The sequence below is a fragment of the Scaptodrosophila lebanonensis genome, unplaced genomic scaffold, assembly GCF_003285725.1.
Source record: "Scaptodrosophila lebanonensis strain 11010-0011.00,11010-0021.00 unplaced genomic scaffold, SlebRS2 tig00000024-arrow-pilon, whole genome shotgun sequence".
Classification (NCBI taxonomy): domain Eukaryota; kingdom Metazoa; phylum Arthropoda; class Insecta; order Diptera; family Drosophilidae; genus Scaptodrosophila; species Scaptodrosophila lebanonensis.
Window position 1 is genome coordinate 13,619,000 of NW_022060538.1, and position 19,076 is coordinate 13,638,075.

The following is a 19,076-nucleotide window of genomic DNA, read 5'->3' on the forward strand; positions in this document are numbered from 1 at the left end:
GACAAGGCCCAACCCTCGTCAGACGAGTTCGCGCGCACACACACACACGCACACACTCAGCAAAAAAGTATAATTGCATTCGTGTTTGTTTCGCTGTGTGCGTGCGCGCGTCTGTGCTTGTCTTTCCTGTTTTGCGCTCGTGCCTGTTCAGTTGGTCTGCGACCGTTGACGTGTTTACAAGCGTGTTCGTTCGTTCGTTCGTCTCGACAGTTTCGTGCGTTGCGTGTGATAATCGAATCGAGTATCGGAACATAACGACCGACCCACAAGATATCGTCGCGCGTTGCGTTGCCGTCGTATTGCACTTGTTCTCAGCACAAACCAAAACAACAACAACAATCATAAAGCGACAACCACATACTTCAATAACAGTAGCAACGCGCATTTTTGCGACGGTAGTGCAAACATAAATTGAAAAATACAAAAAAAAATAAAAATAATGAATTCATGCAAAATTTAAGCAAAATAGTGTGACAGCATAAACAAATAAATTGAGCAAAGGCGCTTTAACAAATGTGCGAAATGTAAGCAGAGGCAAAGAAAAAAGCAAAGCTTAAGCAAACAAATGCTCTATAAATAAGATTCTTTTTTGGCGCAGTCGTTATCATTAGCAACTAATAATGTCAAATTGATAAGCGTTTTTTACTTTTTTTGGCATGCACTTGATTAAAAAAAACGTGATAAGCAGGCACATATGTTCGAGTATTGCAGCCAACATTTTGGGGATTTTATTTATCAATTTATTGCAATCAATTTACGGCTGTCAATTTATAAAGAAACATACAACTAAATCAGAGACATTCTAATGAAAAGTGTGCGTTTTCCCAAGCCACCACAACAACAATAACAAACAGTGCGGCTATTACCAATCGATAAATTGATTGAGTTTATGTCAGTTAGAGTATGTGACAAATTTACAGCCAAACCTTTAAAAAGCAAACTCTGAAATCAAAGACATTGTCATCATCGCCCAAAAATTATGTTGCCTTATCAGTCGTGGTCGTCTCCGTAGTCATCGTCTTGATATTTGTAGCGCAATTGTCAATTGTGTGCGATAAGCATCGAGCCAACAACAACAACATCAACATCAACGTACATGTCTTGGCACAACAACATGGGCTGCCTTTTTTCTATTATTAAATTCCAGAGCACTCTTCTAAACCAAACTACGCAGTGCTCCCCACCCTACGCACCCTACCGCATAGGAAAAAATCAACAGAAACTGAAAAATATTCGTAGTAGTAGTCTGATAACAAACTTAAACGTGGACTTTAACAAATCATCTATGTGTAACGCTGATAAAACTGTCAAAGCTGGCACAGCTACCTGTGGCAACCTGCCTTCATCAATTCTCGAAATGAGGCCCTCATCGAATGAGGCAGTCAATGAGGCATGCAATTTTAGCACCCGACCTAGTTGCATTGCATTGACATTTTAATTGTGCTAATTGCGGTTACCCGCGATCGTTGAAGCGGTACGAGAGAAAAGGGATAAACAGTTGCATTAGCGACGCGCATACATACACAGCTATTTAGCTGCTAATTGGTGGCATGTCCAGATGCCTCTTCTTAGCACCTTGAGTTGCCGTTGGCATACAGTATATATGTACAAGTATATGCAGAGGCGCATACGCACTCGAGACAATAAAAGGAGTACACATCCAGAATTAGACAAAAGAAAGAAAGGCGTGCGAAACTGTCAGATCTGACATTGTTTTGGTTTATTAGTTGATGGCTGGAATGTAAACAGGAATGTGCAACAAACAAACATTATTTGGCACAATGCAGGCGACAGACAGACAGACAAGTTTATTAGATCCCCTGGGAGGTGGCTGCAAAAGGCCTCTCATCTCTCCTGTTTCGTCCTTTTTTGCAGTCATCAATCAAAGACCAAAATACGTTTGGCAGTTCCCACACTTGAGTGCAAGGACTTGAGCCATACAATTCCCACAAAAAGGAGAGCCACACACAAGCACGCTCTACAGTGCACGCTCCTTATAGTAGGATGTATAAATAATGCAATTATCAGGCCTGCTGTTTAAAACGAGTTTCCACAAATTACTTCAAGTTTATGGCAATATTTGATGACATGTTTGACTCACACTATCTATGTGCAAGATTTTATGTTCGAATCTGATATCGAATTACACATATTTTGGAGGCATAGCATTATATTATTGATTGGGCACCCATCTGGGTGAATTATCTGACATCCAAAGTCAATTCTTACGACCACATAATTCTTTAAACCTTTTCTGTGAAACTGTTCCCCATATCGACTCCCATCTGTAATGTTTATATATAAGTGTGTTAGTGTGATCGTAAATCAACTGACCATCGATAGTTGACAAAATTTCGTTTAGTTTGTGCCTTATTTACAATTCGGAGCCGAACAAGTCATAGGCATACATAGCTCACAGGGTTATAAAAAGAAATGAAAACAAATATTGAGGCATTTTTGGGGGAACTGATAAGAAGACGACCACGCCGAAGGCGACAACGACAGTTTCTGTTTGGAGATATGAAAAGTGTTTGCAGATAACGACTGGCGCAAGGTGCTACTGAAAAAAAGAATCTTATCTTATGAATGCGTGCCACAGAGAGACAATTGAAGTGTAGAAAACCAAACCAATTATTTTAACTTGCAGCGTGCGCAGATTGTGAGGAGAACGACGAGAGAGGAAAGCGGGAAAGAAAAATGTGCTACAAGCTGCGCTAAAATCTGTGACAAGCTAAATTTGCAGGCTAGAGCAACAACAGCAACAATAGCAAGAACAGCAAATAACAAGAACAACAATAAGAGGAACAGGACGCTGCCAAATTTGTCGGGCAGCCAATTAAATTTTGCGCCCCGCCGTTTGTTCTAAAAAACATTCAAAATTATACTCGAAATGGATATGACCTCGACAGCGGAGGCTGCCGCACGCAGCTGGTACGACAGTCCGCGCTTAGGGGGCTCACCACAGACCAATGGATTGGGCAGTACCGGCAGCAGTCTGGCCCACAGCCACCACAGCCTATCCAGCGGTGCCTCGTCGGCGGGCAGCAGTGTCGGCGGCTTAGGCGGCGGTGCGGGCGGCACTGGCGCCGGCCTGGGACTCGACACCAGCGATATGAGCGCCTTCTATGCGCTGGAAAGCAATGGCCATCATCGTAGATACTATCCGAGCTATCATCAGCACAGTAAGTAACGCAGAAATCCACTAAAATACATAAACCAGACCTAGATTTATGCTTTTACCAACCAATAGCGATGGCGATGGCAATAGCGATGGCGATAGCGATGGCGAAGGCGACCACCATTTGTTCTAATGTCATTTCTAATGCGTTTTTAATGAATATTGTTGTCACGAATAGTGGGGGGCTGTGGGTTTGGTTGTTGGTTGTCGCAACCCACAAATCGATTTATTCGCGCCTTTTTTATGTTACCGACTGCGAGTTTCCTGTTGGCCGGTCGCAGGGTTGAAAGGACCCGCAATATAACTGACCGTCTGCTGGTTGTTGTCAACTATAGAAGACCAACTCATGTTGTTTAATTTCTCGGCTGAGAATTATATAACATTTTAGTGAAGAGTCGGCTTTAACATTCCATATCCAGACAGATTTCTCACAAATAGAACAATTTATTTTAACTTGTTAGTTTCTGCTTTAGAAGGATATTCTGCAAAACATATTCTTGGAAACTAAGTATTATTTAAAAATGATGAACAATTTTGACGAAATGTGCAAATTATTTTAACTTAGTTTATGTTTTAGAAGCATATTTTTTTTTATTAGTAGAGTGTTTTCATTTAAAACTGTCCACCGTGGATATAATTTATTTCATTTATGATGAGGTTTTAGTATCTGGCTAGTCCCAGGGGATATGAGAAAAAACATACTTATTCTTGAAAAATAAATTTAAAAATAAATTTGGTTTTTTAGAAGAACATGAGAAAATGTCGTATATGAGTAAAGGATTTTAACTAGAAATGCTGATATTTTGTAAAACATATTCTTGAAAACATTATTATTATTAGAAGAAATCAAAGATAAATATTTAAAGATAAGTTCATTTTCCTTAATGGCCCATCAAGTGGCGAATAAACAAAGAAGATTGGTACCAGCTTTTATTTATGAAGCCTAGTATACTATATAAATATGATTACCGACAAAGATGAAACATTGATTTTTAAATAAGTAGAGGTCACAAAGCCGTTAAAGATAAAGTTCTTTCAACACAACATTAACTGTTCCTCTTTCCTTTTAATTCACATATTCATCCCAAACTGTTGGTACAAACATTTTATTAGTTTCTCCTAGATATGTGAGCTTGAAGTTGTATTCAAATATCAAGCGAATAGAGAAGTTCTTTCAACACAACAGAGAGGAATAGTTATTCCTCTCAATTAATTTGAATTTCACTTGATTCACATATTCATCCCAAACTCTAGGGCCAAAACTTTGTTGATTTATGTTAGATAGCTATAGTACAAGTAGTATTCAAATATTAAGCGAATAGATTAGTCCTTCAACACAACACTAACTATTCCTATTCCTCGCAATATATTTGTATTAATTTTTGTTTGCATATTCATCCCAAACTCTAGGGACAAACATTTTATTAGTTTCTCCTAGATATGTGAGCTAGAAGTTGTATTCAAATATCAAGCGAATAGAGAGTATAAATAGAAGAATGTGATTACTTTTCTTCAAAATTTCTATTCTTTAAAGCGTTACACTTGACAGCTCGCTTGCGCTAGGCCCAGAACTGCTGGCCTGTGTAATTTTGACCATGTTCTCTAATTGCGCACAATTTGTTGGCAAACTAAACAGCAAATTATCTGGGCTCATTAGTGGCTGCCATTCCAGCCTGTGTGTTGCTCCAAAAATTAAAGCAAGCGCAGAGTAAAAATTTGAAACAGTTTACACACCACCGAGAGGGAAACTATGCTAGACCTTTGTCTGTGGCAGCGACACCATTTGGGGTTCACACGCCCACAAGAAATGGAGACGAGCACTCCGTTTGCCTCTACTCGTAAATGATGCTGAAAATGTGGGTAATCCACTACTGTTGTGGATTGATGGTTGACGGTTGAAAGTTGAAGGTTGAAGGGGGCCGTGGGTGGGGCGTGGCAGCTCAAATTAAAGTTCCGCTAAGTTAATTTTCAATTTGGAAAAGTAGGTGCCACCGTTGCGGCGTCTGTCATTTTTGACAGTTCAAGTTGACTCGCCAACGATACGAGTCTTTTCACTTGACACTTTTACCCCAAAAAAAAAATAAAAAAACAACAACTACAGCAGATACAATGAGCCAGTTTAAACATTAAGCTTTGCATTGGCATTGGTATTGCCATTGTTTTGGATCTGCCTGCATTTTGACAGTTCCACGTAAAATGCGCTTTTTGCGAATGCGAATGTGACTGTGACTGCGATTCTGGGTCTGGGCCTGGGGTCTGGGCTCTGTCTGACTCCCCCGTCCCAGGCGACGTGACATGCATCAATGCGGTTGAATTTATTTCCTGCTCGCAAGAGCGAGTGTGCGAAATTTTAATTTAAAATTTTGTATTTATTTATTTTTTTTTTTTGCCCACTACAGCACTTGCCGCTTAGACTTTTCACAGAGGCTGTGTGGCAAGTGATCGATCAGTTTTGGAGCCTTAGCTGTTGCCATTGCCTGCTGCTGTAGCTCCTTTGCATTTGGCTGGCATTTATGTTTAATTCATGTTATTCATACGTTGACTTTATTGATGCTTGATTTGATTCCCTGCTCGAAACTCAGAGCTCGGAGCTCGCAGCTTAGAGCTGAGGCCTCGCAGCCGTAATTCATTCATGGACCTGGGCTATAGAAAATCACTCAAAACGCGCATTCAAATCGGCATTACGTCTGCGTCTGACTCTTTGTTACTTTGACAGACAGTTTGTCTGCCTTTGCTTGACTGGCTGACTTACAGCAGCAACAGCAGCAACAATGTTGGGGCATGATTGGAACGAATGCAACGAGAGATGGCATGTTGCGCGCACCTGTGGTGAGCGTTGATTTTAAAATTCATTAGTCTGCATATGTCATTTGACTTTTTGATTGAAGGGCCGCGTGTAAAAGTTGTCAAAAGTAAATTTAGTTGTCATTATGAGTGGCTCTGGCTCGTTTGCTCGATCGTCGTTGTTACCACATTTAGTTGCCGTTATTAAGCCAAATTAAGCAACTTGGGCGACGCTCAAATCGTGCCACATTTACATACATTTAGACACATGCTGAGCAATGAATTTTTATAGCTTTTGACGCGCAAACAAACAGGGCGGGAGCGAGATAGACAGCTTTCAGTTAGCCAGCTCGTTCGCACAGATTTTTATGATACCCATGGCCATAAAACTACAACAAAAACATGCTGCGGTATTAGCAATAACGTAAAATTTAAATTTCAAAAGCAAACATGCCGAAATTTGGCAATAACTTTTGTCTCGCACTCATGTGTGTGTTTTTTTTCTCCACTCTTCTCCTTTTTTTTGCTTAAACAATTTTTGTACAAAAAATACAAGTTAAAATACAAATTTTTTGTTTTGGAAGCGCCGCGTCTGTTTGGTCTTGTGATTTCTCTTGTAGTTTTATTTTATTGTCATGGCGGCATGATGACGGTCGCAGCAGCAATAAGGACTGTCTTAGCCGCAAACAAATGTGTAATTATTGCCAAAGAGTTGTTGCATTTGAGCAGACATGGGTTCAGAGGTCATAGTTGATTCTTGTAGTTGAACGAAATTGTATTGCCATAACCAACTAAATCGCTAGTAGACCAACAGAACTTCTTTTACTTTGTTGCCCTTTTTAAATGTCCATTGATTTCAAATGCTGCCATAACTTTGGATCCATTTCAAACATAGCTCTTTATGTGCTATGGTTCGGCTATTAAATCGAATCGTTTTTCTCTCTCATTCAAGTGCAATTATATCGCGTAATTGTACACCTAATACACGGTAGATTGGTTCCAGAAACAAGCGTGTAAAAAAAAAACATTGATGATATGCAAAAATAGGTGATTGGTTCCTTATCTCTAAAGAAAAATACATATCTATCAATCTCTAATTCTGCAGTTGTCTTTGTAGAATTCAAACATTACTTAAAATTATATTAAGCGATATTATTCAGCCCTAAACATTGTTCATTAAGCTATAATATTGCAAAATTAATTTTCAGATACAAATTATTACCACTCCTTGGAGCATTATTGATGGATATTATTGATGGTTAGCTACATGATTATTTTAATTATTCACAGCCCATCTAAAATATGCTTTGAATAAATTTGAAAACATTCTCTGTTCATTACAAGTGAAAATATTACAAGTACAATTTTAACGAAAAGAAAACGTACTTCGGATCTAGGACAGTGAATACTGCAGCCGCTATTCTAGCTTACCTCGAGATAAATTAAATCGTAAATCACCTTAATAGAATGATCCTAGTTTTGTTGCCTACTTGTCATTTAAAATGACACAATATTTCGAGGATGATTCTGAAGTGACAGCGTCCTGTTCCTGAATAGAATTTTTATCTATTTCAACTTAATGTATCTCATCAAGGTTTAAGGTTCTCATGGATGCTATTGTCAAGCGTCGGCTTTCAATTAAAAAAGGAATAATCAGACAAGAGTTCTGAGGTAACAAGCACAAAAAAAAAATTACAGTCGAATTGAGAACCTTCTTTTTTGAAGTCGGTTAAAAAACATCGTTTTTCAGCGGACAATTTTGAAGTTATGGATAGAAAAACTGTTCTTTTCCATCACATTTTCTTATGTTATGGAATTCACGTTCAATTTGCAGATAATTGTAAGGTTTCTGCAACCACTTGAAAAACTTAACGAACACTCTTTGCTCTGCCTCCACCTCCTATTTAACATTTTGTAAAACAAAGTATCTGCTTTTGATGACTTTGCTTGCGTCTTTTATCAACGAAAATTTTCCCATGCACACACACATACTGGAACCCCTTCGAAATGATGCCAATGTGTCACGCACAGTGGCGAAGCCAAAGGGCGAGTGAAGTTGGATTTCCATGCGGGCCCATTCAAATGGCCAGGCAGGCATCAAAGTCTATTTAGCAACCAATTTCATTTTGCGAACAAGCCAAGCAATGCAATTGCCTAGCCTGTTAGACATTGTCCCTGCTACCAGGTGTTATTGCTGCTGTTGTTGTTGTTGTTGTGGCACACACATAGCAAGGAGTCATAAATTTAGTTGGCCAAGTTTAACGCACATAAAACTTAAATTTCCAAGAAATTACAACAAGTAACAAAAGCACAAACATAGACACAAACACAACAGCAACACATACTGCTATATGCTCATAATCTCGAGTGCATTTAAACACTCACATACATACTAGTGCATGTGTGTGTGTGTGGAGAGTGGCAGCTACATAGGCAGCGACATGCCTGCCACAGCCTGCAGACAGTCAGGCACTGGAGTCGCCGAGTCCCCGAGTCTGGCACTGGTTGGTCGAGGCCTTGCATAGAGAGAGAAATATGCCTGGTAATAGTTGTTGTAATTTACTGACTCCAGGGTGCAGCAGCGGCTGCGGCAGTGGCAGCGACAGGAGCGGCAGCTTATGCAGTTGGTCTTGGTCTGGGTCTGGGCATGGGCATGGCGTGTTGCGCTATGGTTCTATGTTTGTAGTTGCTGCAAGTCTTGGCAGCTTGATATACGAATCGGAGCTGCAAATCTTAATCCCGGTGCGCAAGTTTTCAACGAATTGTGTGGAAGTGAGGAAGAAGAAGTTGCGCGTATTCAAACTATAAAAATGAGTTATGGTATTGCAATTGAACAGCTGGGCCACCGCTGCGTATGATTGATGTGCTTTTAAATGTGTTCTGTTGTGTGTGCATGTGCGTGCGTCTGTGCGTTGTACGACTGGAGACCGAGTGACACTTTCTATAGCAAGAGCAGCAACAACAGCAACAATAAATATAACAAAAGCAGGATTTAACTAAAACGCTACCGTTCGCAGCTGTCGTTCAATAAGTGAGGCAAGGGCGTAGGCGCAGACGAAGGGGTTGCCATTCGTTTTGATTAAAATGTCTTGAAATCATGCCACATTAATTATGACCCAAATTCCTGGAAACATTCTTTATGCACATCATACGATGCAACAATAATAACAACGACAACGGCAACTGCAACTGCATCGTCGGCAAAAGTTGAAGCCTATCGTTTAGTGTTGCTTTGCAAATTGTTTATTGCATTGACAGTGGCGGTCATTCATTCATTCCTTCATTTATGCCGCCCGCGTTGCCTCTCATATTGCTGTTGTTTTCTTGCTACTTGTTGTTGCTGCCGTGAAGGCTGCTGTTGCTGTTGCTGTTGCTGTTGCAGCAAGAACGCGCGATATTTTAATTGAGGCTGCTAGCAGCAAACTGTCTGCTTAATTAAATGACATAATTATAACAATTCTAGAGCTCTGGCTACAACACAACTTGACAACTTGCAACTTCAAGCAACCTACGCGGCATGCAACACGTGATGTTGCCCCGCTGTCGTTGACATTGGCGTTGCTGCCGCGATGCTTCAATTAATTTCAACAGCAACAGTAAATGCAGCAAGCTGTTCGAGTTCGAGGCTGCTTTGCATGCCTGCCACATGGCCTGCCACAGACAGCGGCAAGGTGTTGTCACTGATGGCCTGTCCTACTACTTACTTACTTACCAAAAGGTGCCGCCAATTCTCTCCATTCGCTATTCGCCATTCGCCATTGTCCATTGTCCGTCTTGCAGAAACGTCTTCGCAGTCGCATTCGTTTGCTACACGTTTCGCATTCTAATTTGACATTTTTCCTTTGCCTAGAGTGTGAAATGCCCGCCAACAGCTGTCCTTCAATCAATGTTGTTACTTTTGTTGTTGTAGTTAGCCGTTGTTGCTGTTGCTGTTGTTGCTGCTGCTGCTGCGCATCAATCTCGGCAAGATGGCGGCATTTGCATCGTTTGTTGTCTCCGCCATCTAGCCAACTAGGCAGGCATTTCCAGCGAACTGTCCAGCGGTAGCCATAACTGGGCCGGAAGTCTTTGAGCTTCTTTTCAACTTTTTATTTCATTTTTTTTTTATTATTTGCAAACCTACATCCTTTGGCCTTGTATGCCTCATTTGTCAGACTCACACACACACACACAAACATTTATTTATTGTGTGGAATTCGTGGAAGATATGGTCATGTTGCTCGGCTTGATATTCATCATCAATAATGTTGTTGTTGCTCATGTTGCTGTTGTTGTCTTTGCCATATTAATTTGTTAAATCAAAACTGTGCTCAGCACAGATTTATAAGCCACACCGCCACTGCCACCGCCACAACTGACGCCCGCCTTACGCATGTTGCAGCAACATGTAATCGCAACGTGCAACACCGGCAGCAACAGCAGCAATCGCGCCTCTTTACTGTTGTTGTTTGTTGTTGTTATTGTGATTTGTCTAACACAGCAAGCGGTCAATATGTTGGGGGCCCAGGCCCAGGCCCAGGCACAGTCACAGGCCCAGGTTCAGGACCAGGCACAAAACGCAATGTGGCAGTGCTCATTAATTTTATAGCCAGCCATTGACTTGGCAGCAACGACAGACAGCACTCGTACAGGCTGTGCAACATGTTGCCAGGCTGTCTGCAAGCAGCCAAGCAGGCGGCGGTGGCACGATTTGTGACTGCAATTACAATATTGAATATTAGCGCATTGTTGCAGTTGCCAACTCACGGCTGCCGTGGCAAGCTGGTGATCGTTGCAGTTGCAGTTGCAGTTGCGGTTGCATCGCCCCCGCTGCCAATCTACACACTGGTTCATAGACGAGCAAAGTTATTGATAAATCAATAAATCCACGGCATCTATCCAGAATTCCTCTTCTCTTTCTCATAAAGTTCATCATCTACTTATAGGTCGCGTAAAAAATCAAGCGACAAACAATCCTAAAGAAGTTTCGGCATTATATTGCTTTATCGATTACAAAATAAACGAATCTTACAACACTATATTTTAGTATTGAGTACTACTTCCTTTTTTGTAAGTACTTTAAAGCTTCCAAAGTATCCTTCCTCTTTTCAAGGAAATTAGATGTCTTGTGTAATTCAGTTGCAGACTTTCGTTCAACAGAGCAACAACTCGTCGTAAATATTTACTTTATTTTAATATTATATTTTTTATTTTCATTTCATTTATTCACAAAAACAATATTATATTAATATTTTAGAGGGGCCATTGCCTCTCTTAATTTCGTCGAAGGAAAGAATTGCCTAATTTGTACTTTAGTAATGCGTATTATGATGATGATTATTTTTATTATATAACGATTTTATTTATATTTATTATTTATACTTTTGGTATTTATTTACCAGCGTGCGAATGTTTTGAAACAAAAAACAAAAAATGCAGTTTTGAATCCTTGCCAAAAATAGTGTCTGGTTATAGTTTTGGGCTATATACATATATAGTAGTTGAAGGCAAAAATGTAAAATAGCTGTTCCTAAAAGTTTAAAAGAGGATACTAAAACCTAATTAAAGTCCAGATAATATCCTTCTTTACTCGTTAGTTAGTTAAGGAGCCTGTCTATGACTTCTAATACCCAGAAGTCATACAATAGTTTAACGCTAGAATGCCAAAATAGTTGTTTTTAATTATTGAAAGATGAACCTAATACACAATTTAAGTCCACTAATACCCTGCTTCATACAGTTTGTTAGTTATGCAGGCTGTCTGTGATTTGTGGATGTTACAATATAATAATGCTGAAATGGAAAAATAGCTGTTAAAGTTCGAAATAGGATACTAAAACCTAATTAAAGTCCAGATAGTACACTTCTTCACTCATTAGTTAGTTATGGAGCAAGACAGGGTCCATAACTATTACCATACAATAGTTTAACGCTAGAATGCAAAAATAGCTGTTCTTAAAGATCGAAAGATGAACCTAATACACAATTTAAGTTCAGCTATTACCCTGCCTGGAGCCTGTAAGTTATGGAGCCTGTCTTTTTTGGGGGTGCAGAGTAAATGAATTTGTTTGCCTTCTTGTTAGGTTTGCAGCCAATGTGCGATGTTAGTGGCAACATTTGTACTGCTGATAAATTGTTGCTAATACATTTGTGCCGCCGTTGCCATTGTAAGTGGAATCGAGTGTGTCGCAGTGTCAGGCTTACAAATGAGTTTGGCAGTTCGAAACGGTGGCTGCGACACTGCTCTTAACTGATCTTGGGCGCAGCTTTCCCATAGAGAGCCAGCAATGGTAAGGGAGCGAGAGAGAGAAGCTAACATCAACAAATCAAAATCCAATGCCTTATTAATCACAAAAGCCCAAGTCATTGTACTACGATCAGCTTAATGGCTTCCAAGAAGCTCGTTTAATGTGCAAAACTATCAAATAGAACAATCTAACAAGTTTAGCCAGCGACCGACCAACTACCTAGAACTCCAACCAGAACCAACAACAACAAGATGAGATAGATGTGTGGACCACCTGTTTAGGTTTCTAGACAAATGACGCCCCCCCTCCTACATTAACATTTGTCAATGTTCGCATTGATGTGCGTTAAAATTTGTTGTTGTTCATGTTGTTGTTGTTGTTGTTGCTGTTATCGTTGTCGTTGTTAGTGGCTGCAAAAACGTGTTTGCATATTTAAGCAACTAGCGGGTAGCGGCGTTTCTGTGTTTTCTTGCTTTCATCGGTTTATTTGAAGACAGCTGAAATTTAATGCCCAAGCATTTAGCATAAATGCAAAACCAACTGCGCAGGTTTTGTTTTGTTTTCTTATGGTTTTTTTTTTTTATTTTGTTCATTTCGAATCGCAGCTTCCTTGAATCGAAGCGGGCATGGGCGATGGACAATGCAGCAATAAATGCGACAGACGACAGAGCACAAAAGTCAAAAATATGTCATATGAGTGTGTCGCAAGAGCCGCCGCCAAAAATTTGTTGCACGCAGCCACAGTTCGCGGCATGGGGATTGCGAAAAGGATCGCTGCAGACCTACAGGCACGATTTTCGTTTGGATCCTTTTTTGGGGCGGCCTATTTAGCATAATTTGCCAACCGCAGCCGAGTCCAGAGAGCGAACGATAGAGATTGGGGGCATGGTGTGGGGAAGGGGGGAGAGGGTGCGGCTGAGGCTGAGGACTCTTCTCTGATCGTTGATGTCGGCGCGTGTGTTTAATAAAATATTTTATTAATATGCGCGCTGGTCAACGTGTGTGGAGGAGCGCAGTTCCAGCTTCAACCTCAACAGCATAAGCAACACAGCAGCAGCAGCAACATCAATTGAATTTCTCAAGCTTATGAATTTATGCAACATTTTTTTACTCCTTTCTTGTTGTTGTTGTTGAATTGTTGCTGTTGCACAGTTTTCGGCAAAGCGCAAACGTTGCAAAATGCTGGGCCAGGGCCATGGCTTTTGTATCTCAGGCCCTTTGTTGCTCTTGTGATAAATGTCAACGCGTTCTTATTTATGACATGTGAAGCAGCGCCTCGGTGGTATGAGGTATGAGAAGTAACAAATAATGGTGGGCACCAGCGTCAAGCTCAACCGAATATCGAATACCCTGTACTAGAGAGGAGAGCCTGTCGAGGGCATCAAAATATCATTGAAACCTGAAAACACTACCCCTTATATTTAAAAAAAAGGCAGAATACCTGCAAGGTTTCTATAGCAAAGGTTTTTTTCATCTTAAGATAAAATATCGCTTCTTCATTCGTAAATAAAATGGGTCGATTTAGAACTAGTCTATTACGTCATGCGTGATGCTCATTTATTAGCTTCAACTAACTTAATCTGTGTATAGCTTCGCAGACGATCTGCCTAAATCGATTAGAAAGCTAATGTATGTATATTGTCAACGAAACAGTTAGCTATTTAAAATCTACCTGGCCTACTCTTGCTCTACACGTTTACATACAAATGCTTGAATTCAATATGCCCGATGTCATTGTCATTGTCTGGGCCGGCTGGCTATAAAGCGGCAGCAATGATGACAATGACGAAGACGCCAAGGCGATTGTGGCAGAGCACGTAGGCGCTACATTTAAGCAACTTGTCAGAGAAAGAGGAAAAAATAACAAAAACAACAACACTTCAAACGTTGCGTGGCTTCATACGTTGGCCAAATTTGGATTTGTCATAAAAACTTGTCAATTTTAATGATTTTACTGACGCTTCGAACTGTCATAAGTGTGCGAGGCATCCATGGCGGTCGGCTCCCAATCATCATTGGTGGCCATTGGCATCCTTAGCGAGTGGTGTGGTCCTCTGCCGCCTGCCTGCCTGCCTGCATGCATCTATAGGTGTTTTACCACTGCTGGCTGGCTGGCTAGCTAGCTGGCTGGTTGGCTGGCTAGCTGGCTGGGTGGCTGGCTCATTAACTATGCCTTAAATGCGCGCACTCGTGTGCTTGTTACCAATAAATTGAATGGCAATGTCCGCCATGTGTCAACGTTTCAAATGCAACACTGCCGCAATTCCTTTCCTCCAGTTATTCATCCGTTCATTCGTTTTGCCCGCCAAGCGACACAGTCAGTGAGTGAGTGAGTGAGTGAGTGAGTGAATGAGTGAGTGACAGTCCAAACAGTTGGCCAATCACTCCTGTAGGCCAGCAGCATTTGCATAAATTTATTATGTGCACTGTTTGCGTGTGGCAGGATCAGCACCACCAGCAGCAGCAGCAGCAGCAACTGCTGCAACAACAATGTTGCCTGGCTCGGGTTCAATGCACGCGTGTCTGCTACGACGAAATGCCAACTGCAAATGCAACCGCATTATTAACATTTTTGTAGCAGCAACAGCAGCGAAAAAAGCGGCACCCACCACAGCAACAACAACAACCAACGAAAAAGTAAAAGCAGCAAGAAAATGGTGTGGCCGTGCTACAACAACAACAACACTCACAACAAATGGCAACAAAAATGGCGCACTTCAAACCCTCGCACATTCAAAGTTGTACGAGTTGTGTTTTTGTGTTGCTTTGCAACATTTGTCGCTGCTTTTGTTCCTGCTCTTGTTGTTGCTCTTCTTGTTGTTGTTGTTTCGGCTTGAGCTTTTTCTACTGCCTGACTGGCTGGCCGGCTACATGTATGCCTGGCTAACAAGAAACTAAATAAGAAATACTTATACCGCTCGTCAACCGTTTACCGCTGACATTTTCATGCATACATCCACGCATACAGTAGGTGGTAATAGTGTTTTGACCCGCTTCGACAAGTGTCAGCGTAATTTCAACTTCACTGAAAGTGGGTTCCTTATGCGCTAATTGTTGACACATTTCGGAATTTTCTAATTTATTAAAATTTAATCAATTATCTACTTATTTTGTGTCCTACTTTGATATTTAATTTCAATAAATTACATTTACTATACAAGTATTTACAAAAATAAATGAACATTAGTTTTAGTTTAAAATACAAATACTTAAAAATATGATAATGTTCAAATAGAAGTTGAAATATTTATCCTACTTATTAAAGATTAAAGATTTGTTTACTTTTTTTGGGTCACAGCTCGTGATCCAATAGGGATCTACAATATTTTCAATATACAACTACGCGTATTAATAGTGTCTGTCAAAAGAAAGCCTCTGAGCAATGCTTCATCCCAATAGCTACTATATAAGAATGTTGGCGGAAGACTAATGTAAACAGACATTTGGATATAGATTTGCCTCGACATGCTGATCAGTAATAATTCCATTTGGTCCCCTTCATAAGCAATATACCCCTACGCTTTTAAGTTTAGGATACACTTCCTAATCCATAATTACAAAGCTGTATTTTACGGATTGAAAAATATACTAAAATTGTGAGCAACAATTGCAATTTTATTGAAATGTAAAAAAATGATTAGCCGTGCCAACAGCTTGGTTAAGTTATTAACTAAAACAGAGTGAATAAAATGTTGACCCTATAAGGCAATTCTTCATAGCACAAGTACTGAAAAGATAAGTATTTTATTGGTACATTGAAAAAAGGTTAATTTTTGTAGCTTAGACACTGTTTCGAGTGTGTACAGAAATATATGTTTTACTTGTATTTTTAGGAAGGCAAATATTTGCAGATTTCTTTGAGGTTTCTCAACTTGATTTGAAAACTTTTGCCAGTTACTGTGCCGGCCCGCATTGCTTGCAGCATTTGCTGTGCGACATTTTTGCACGTTGCCACGTATGCAAGTTGCAGCTTTGTAGCTTTGCAGCTTTCCAGCTCTGAGCGCGTAATTCACACGTTGCGCTAAATATGCTCGTTAGGCCTTACGGGCGCATTGTCTTGCCCATAAGTTGGGCATCGCCGGGACCATAAATAATATGCAGCCGTAGCCGCAGCAGCAGCAGCACTTCTGCACTTCTCCTCTGGCTGCATCTGGTTGTTGCGCAACAGCAGCAGCAGCAACAAAAAAAAAAAAACAACAAAAAACAATAAGAGCAATAAAAAGAAGGAAAAACTATACAATAATATGATGCCGCATAACTTGCAGTGCAATTTAATGCGCTACTTGAGTTATTAAACATATTAACATAAATACAATTGACAACTTATGACTAATGATAAGCTGGCATGCAACTTCCAGCCGGCGCAAATAAAGTGTTAATAATATAGATGGCAAGGCAATGAGGCAGGCACTGAGGCAGGCCCAATGCAGTTTGCGCTTAATAAAGTGCAGCAACTGTCAGTCAGTCAGGCAGGCAGTCAGACAGGCAGGCAGGCAGTCAGTCAGTAAGTCGAGCCGTCAGTCAAGCAGACATTTGCTCAGTTGGCACGCAACGGCAGCAGAAATTATGAAAAAGCAAAGAAATAATAATTAAAACAAACAAGCGCGCAAAATGCTAAACAGGCTACTCGGCTCTGCTCTGCTCTGCTCAGCTCAACTCAGCTGAGCTGAGCTCAGCTCAAAACTCAAGTCAAGGTGTCTTTTGAAGGTGCCTCGGACTGACCTACGTATGTGCGAGTTGTTGTTGTTGCTTGGTCGGTGGTTGGTAGCAGGAACATGAATCCGTTATAGTTTATTGCTGACGCTGCTGCATTTTTCAATTTGGAGCAGGTGTAAGCGTCGGCATGCAGCAGACACTTGACCGCATTTTGGAGCAGACACCAGCACGAACAACGGCACAGGCACGCGCCTCGAAGGATCACCTACTATACAACAACTAAACGGGAAGCCGAGCAGGTGAAAAGTCTTTGTCTTTCACGATTAGTGACGCCACAAAGGGTCCGTCCGTCCGTCTGGCTATAAATTAAGCAAGTGCCCAGCCGAGGGGTTGCAGCTCAAGATGCTCTTAAGGGAGAGTCTCACACAGTTGCCAGCTCTCTCTCTCTCTGTCCAACTTTTGTATGATTGATTGTTGCTTAATGTGAGCGGAAGCAGCTGAAGCTGAAATTTCACTAAATCGATTCTGAATGACGACTGACAACACATACAAACGTTACATATCAGTCAGTCAGTCAGTCAAGCAGTCAAGCAGTCCGTCTGTCCGTCAGTTAGAGACTCGTTTCACTCATTTGCGGATCTGATTTACTTGACGATAAGGCGCCAACGACTCACCCCTAATCCCCCCTTCCCCTCTCTCTATTTGCGGCTGGTGTGAATTTAATTTACCAAAGAGCTGCCAGCCAGCAAATCCTTTTTTTTGTCAGCCAGAGGAACAGAACAGAACAGAAAAGACAAGCCAACAAAAAAAAACAAAAAGTATGAAACTGTTACATTTTTCACATTTCATTTGTAGCCCGCTCTCGCCTCTGGGCTTATCAAGATGTTCGCGCTTTTGGTTACAATGCCGCTGCCTGTTTGGTGAGTGTCGCTCTGCTCCGCTTCGCATTCAGCAGCATTCAAATGAGAGATTTTTGCTCTCTGATAAGCAAGGGGTTTGAAAGGATGCTCGGGCTTTTGTGAGCGTCTCTCGGTGTGTGTGTGTGCGCTAGAGATTTTCCGCTATCCAATGATAAGCAGCTGCAACCTCTGTGGCCATTGCATTTCGCTAATTGAATTGCTTTGGTCACTCTAGCAGCTGCAAGGAATACCAAACGTATTCCATCTATTTTCTCAATTTTTTGATTATAACTAAAAACAGTCTTTCTCTCTCTGTCTCTCAATGTGACGCTGTCTGTGCATGTCATGCATGTCATCTTCAAATGTCCAACACGTCAGCCTGAGTGCCGTCAGCTCGGACCAAGCCGTTAGCGTCGATCGCAGCTAAATACGCTGCGCATACAATTAATTATGTCATTCACGTAGCACGGCGCTGCAATTAAAAGGCGCTTTTGCCGTGGCCGGGGCCGGAGTCGAAGTCTTTGGGCAATCGAGAGATAGAACGAGAGTGACTTAAAAGCCCACAGCAACGAGCATGGCTTGAGCTTTTTCAATTACATACAACCACATACTATAGAGCCACAGAGACGGCATAAAACTGTCTCGCAATGTCTTCAGATCGTACTTTTGCTGCTGACTGAGCGTTGAGTGCTGTCAAACGCTTTTAAAATGCCACAGAAATGTCCAAGCGTGGCTTCAAGTGTCTTTTACACACACACACACACACACACACACACTGCTTTGTATGTATGTATGTAGCTGAGCCAGCTCAGTCATACACACGCTTACAGGGCAACTCTGGCGGCGGCTTTGGCGCTTTGATCTGTCAGTTTGAAGAAATCAAGCGCATGCGCGCAGGCTAAAACTCCAAATGTTTTTGTTGCTGTTCTGCTTCTCGTTTAGCGTAACAACAAATACAACGACGACGACAACAACAACCATAGCAACAGAAAATTAAAGCCAGATTTTATTGTAGCTGATTGTTTGTTATTTTTGTTCTTTTTTTGCCTTATTGTTGTTGTTCTGTAGAACGTGTCAGCTTGGCAAGGGCAACAAGCATCGCTTTCCACAAGCACGAGCTTTGCATACCGACAATCGCTTCTCCAGCTCGCCACAGCAAAAATGTCGTTGTCGCTTGCATAAACATGTAATTGTGTGTGTGAGTGTGTGTTTTTTGCAACTTTAATTGCTGTACTCAACTTGATTTATTAGTGAATTGTTTTATATAAAAGCTAAAAGCTCAGCCGGCCGCTGTGATTTACATTTCAGCTCGAGGCAAAAGTCCCAGACCCT

At 41.1% G+C, this 19,076-nt stretch overlaps 1 protein-coding gene across 1 annotated transcript in view; it reads left to right on the plus strand.

Annotated features, from left to right (window-relative positions):
- Window positions 1-412: 412 nt before the first annotated feature.
- Window positions 413-19,076, plus strand: part of LOC115621465 (GATA-binding factor C) — a 52,241-nt gene continuing 33,577 nt past the window's right edge. Inside the window, exons 1-2 of the mRNA XM_030515125.1 lie at window positions 413-524; window positions 2,648-3,182. Coding sequence (XP_030370985.1) covers window positions 2,891-3,182 — 292 coding nt within the window. The 5' untranslated portion in view covers window positions 413-524; window positions 2,648-2,890. The remainder of the gene's footprint in view (window positions 525-2,647; window positions 3,183-19,076) is intronic.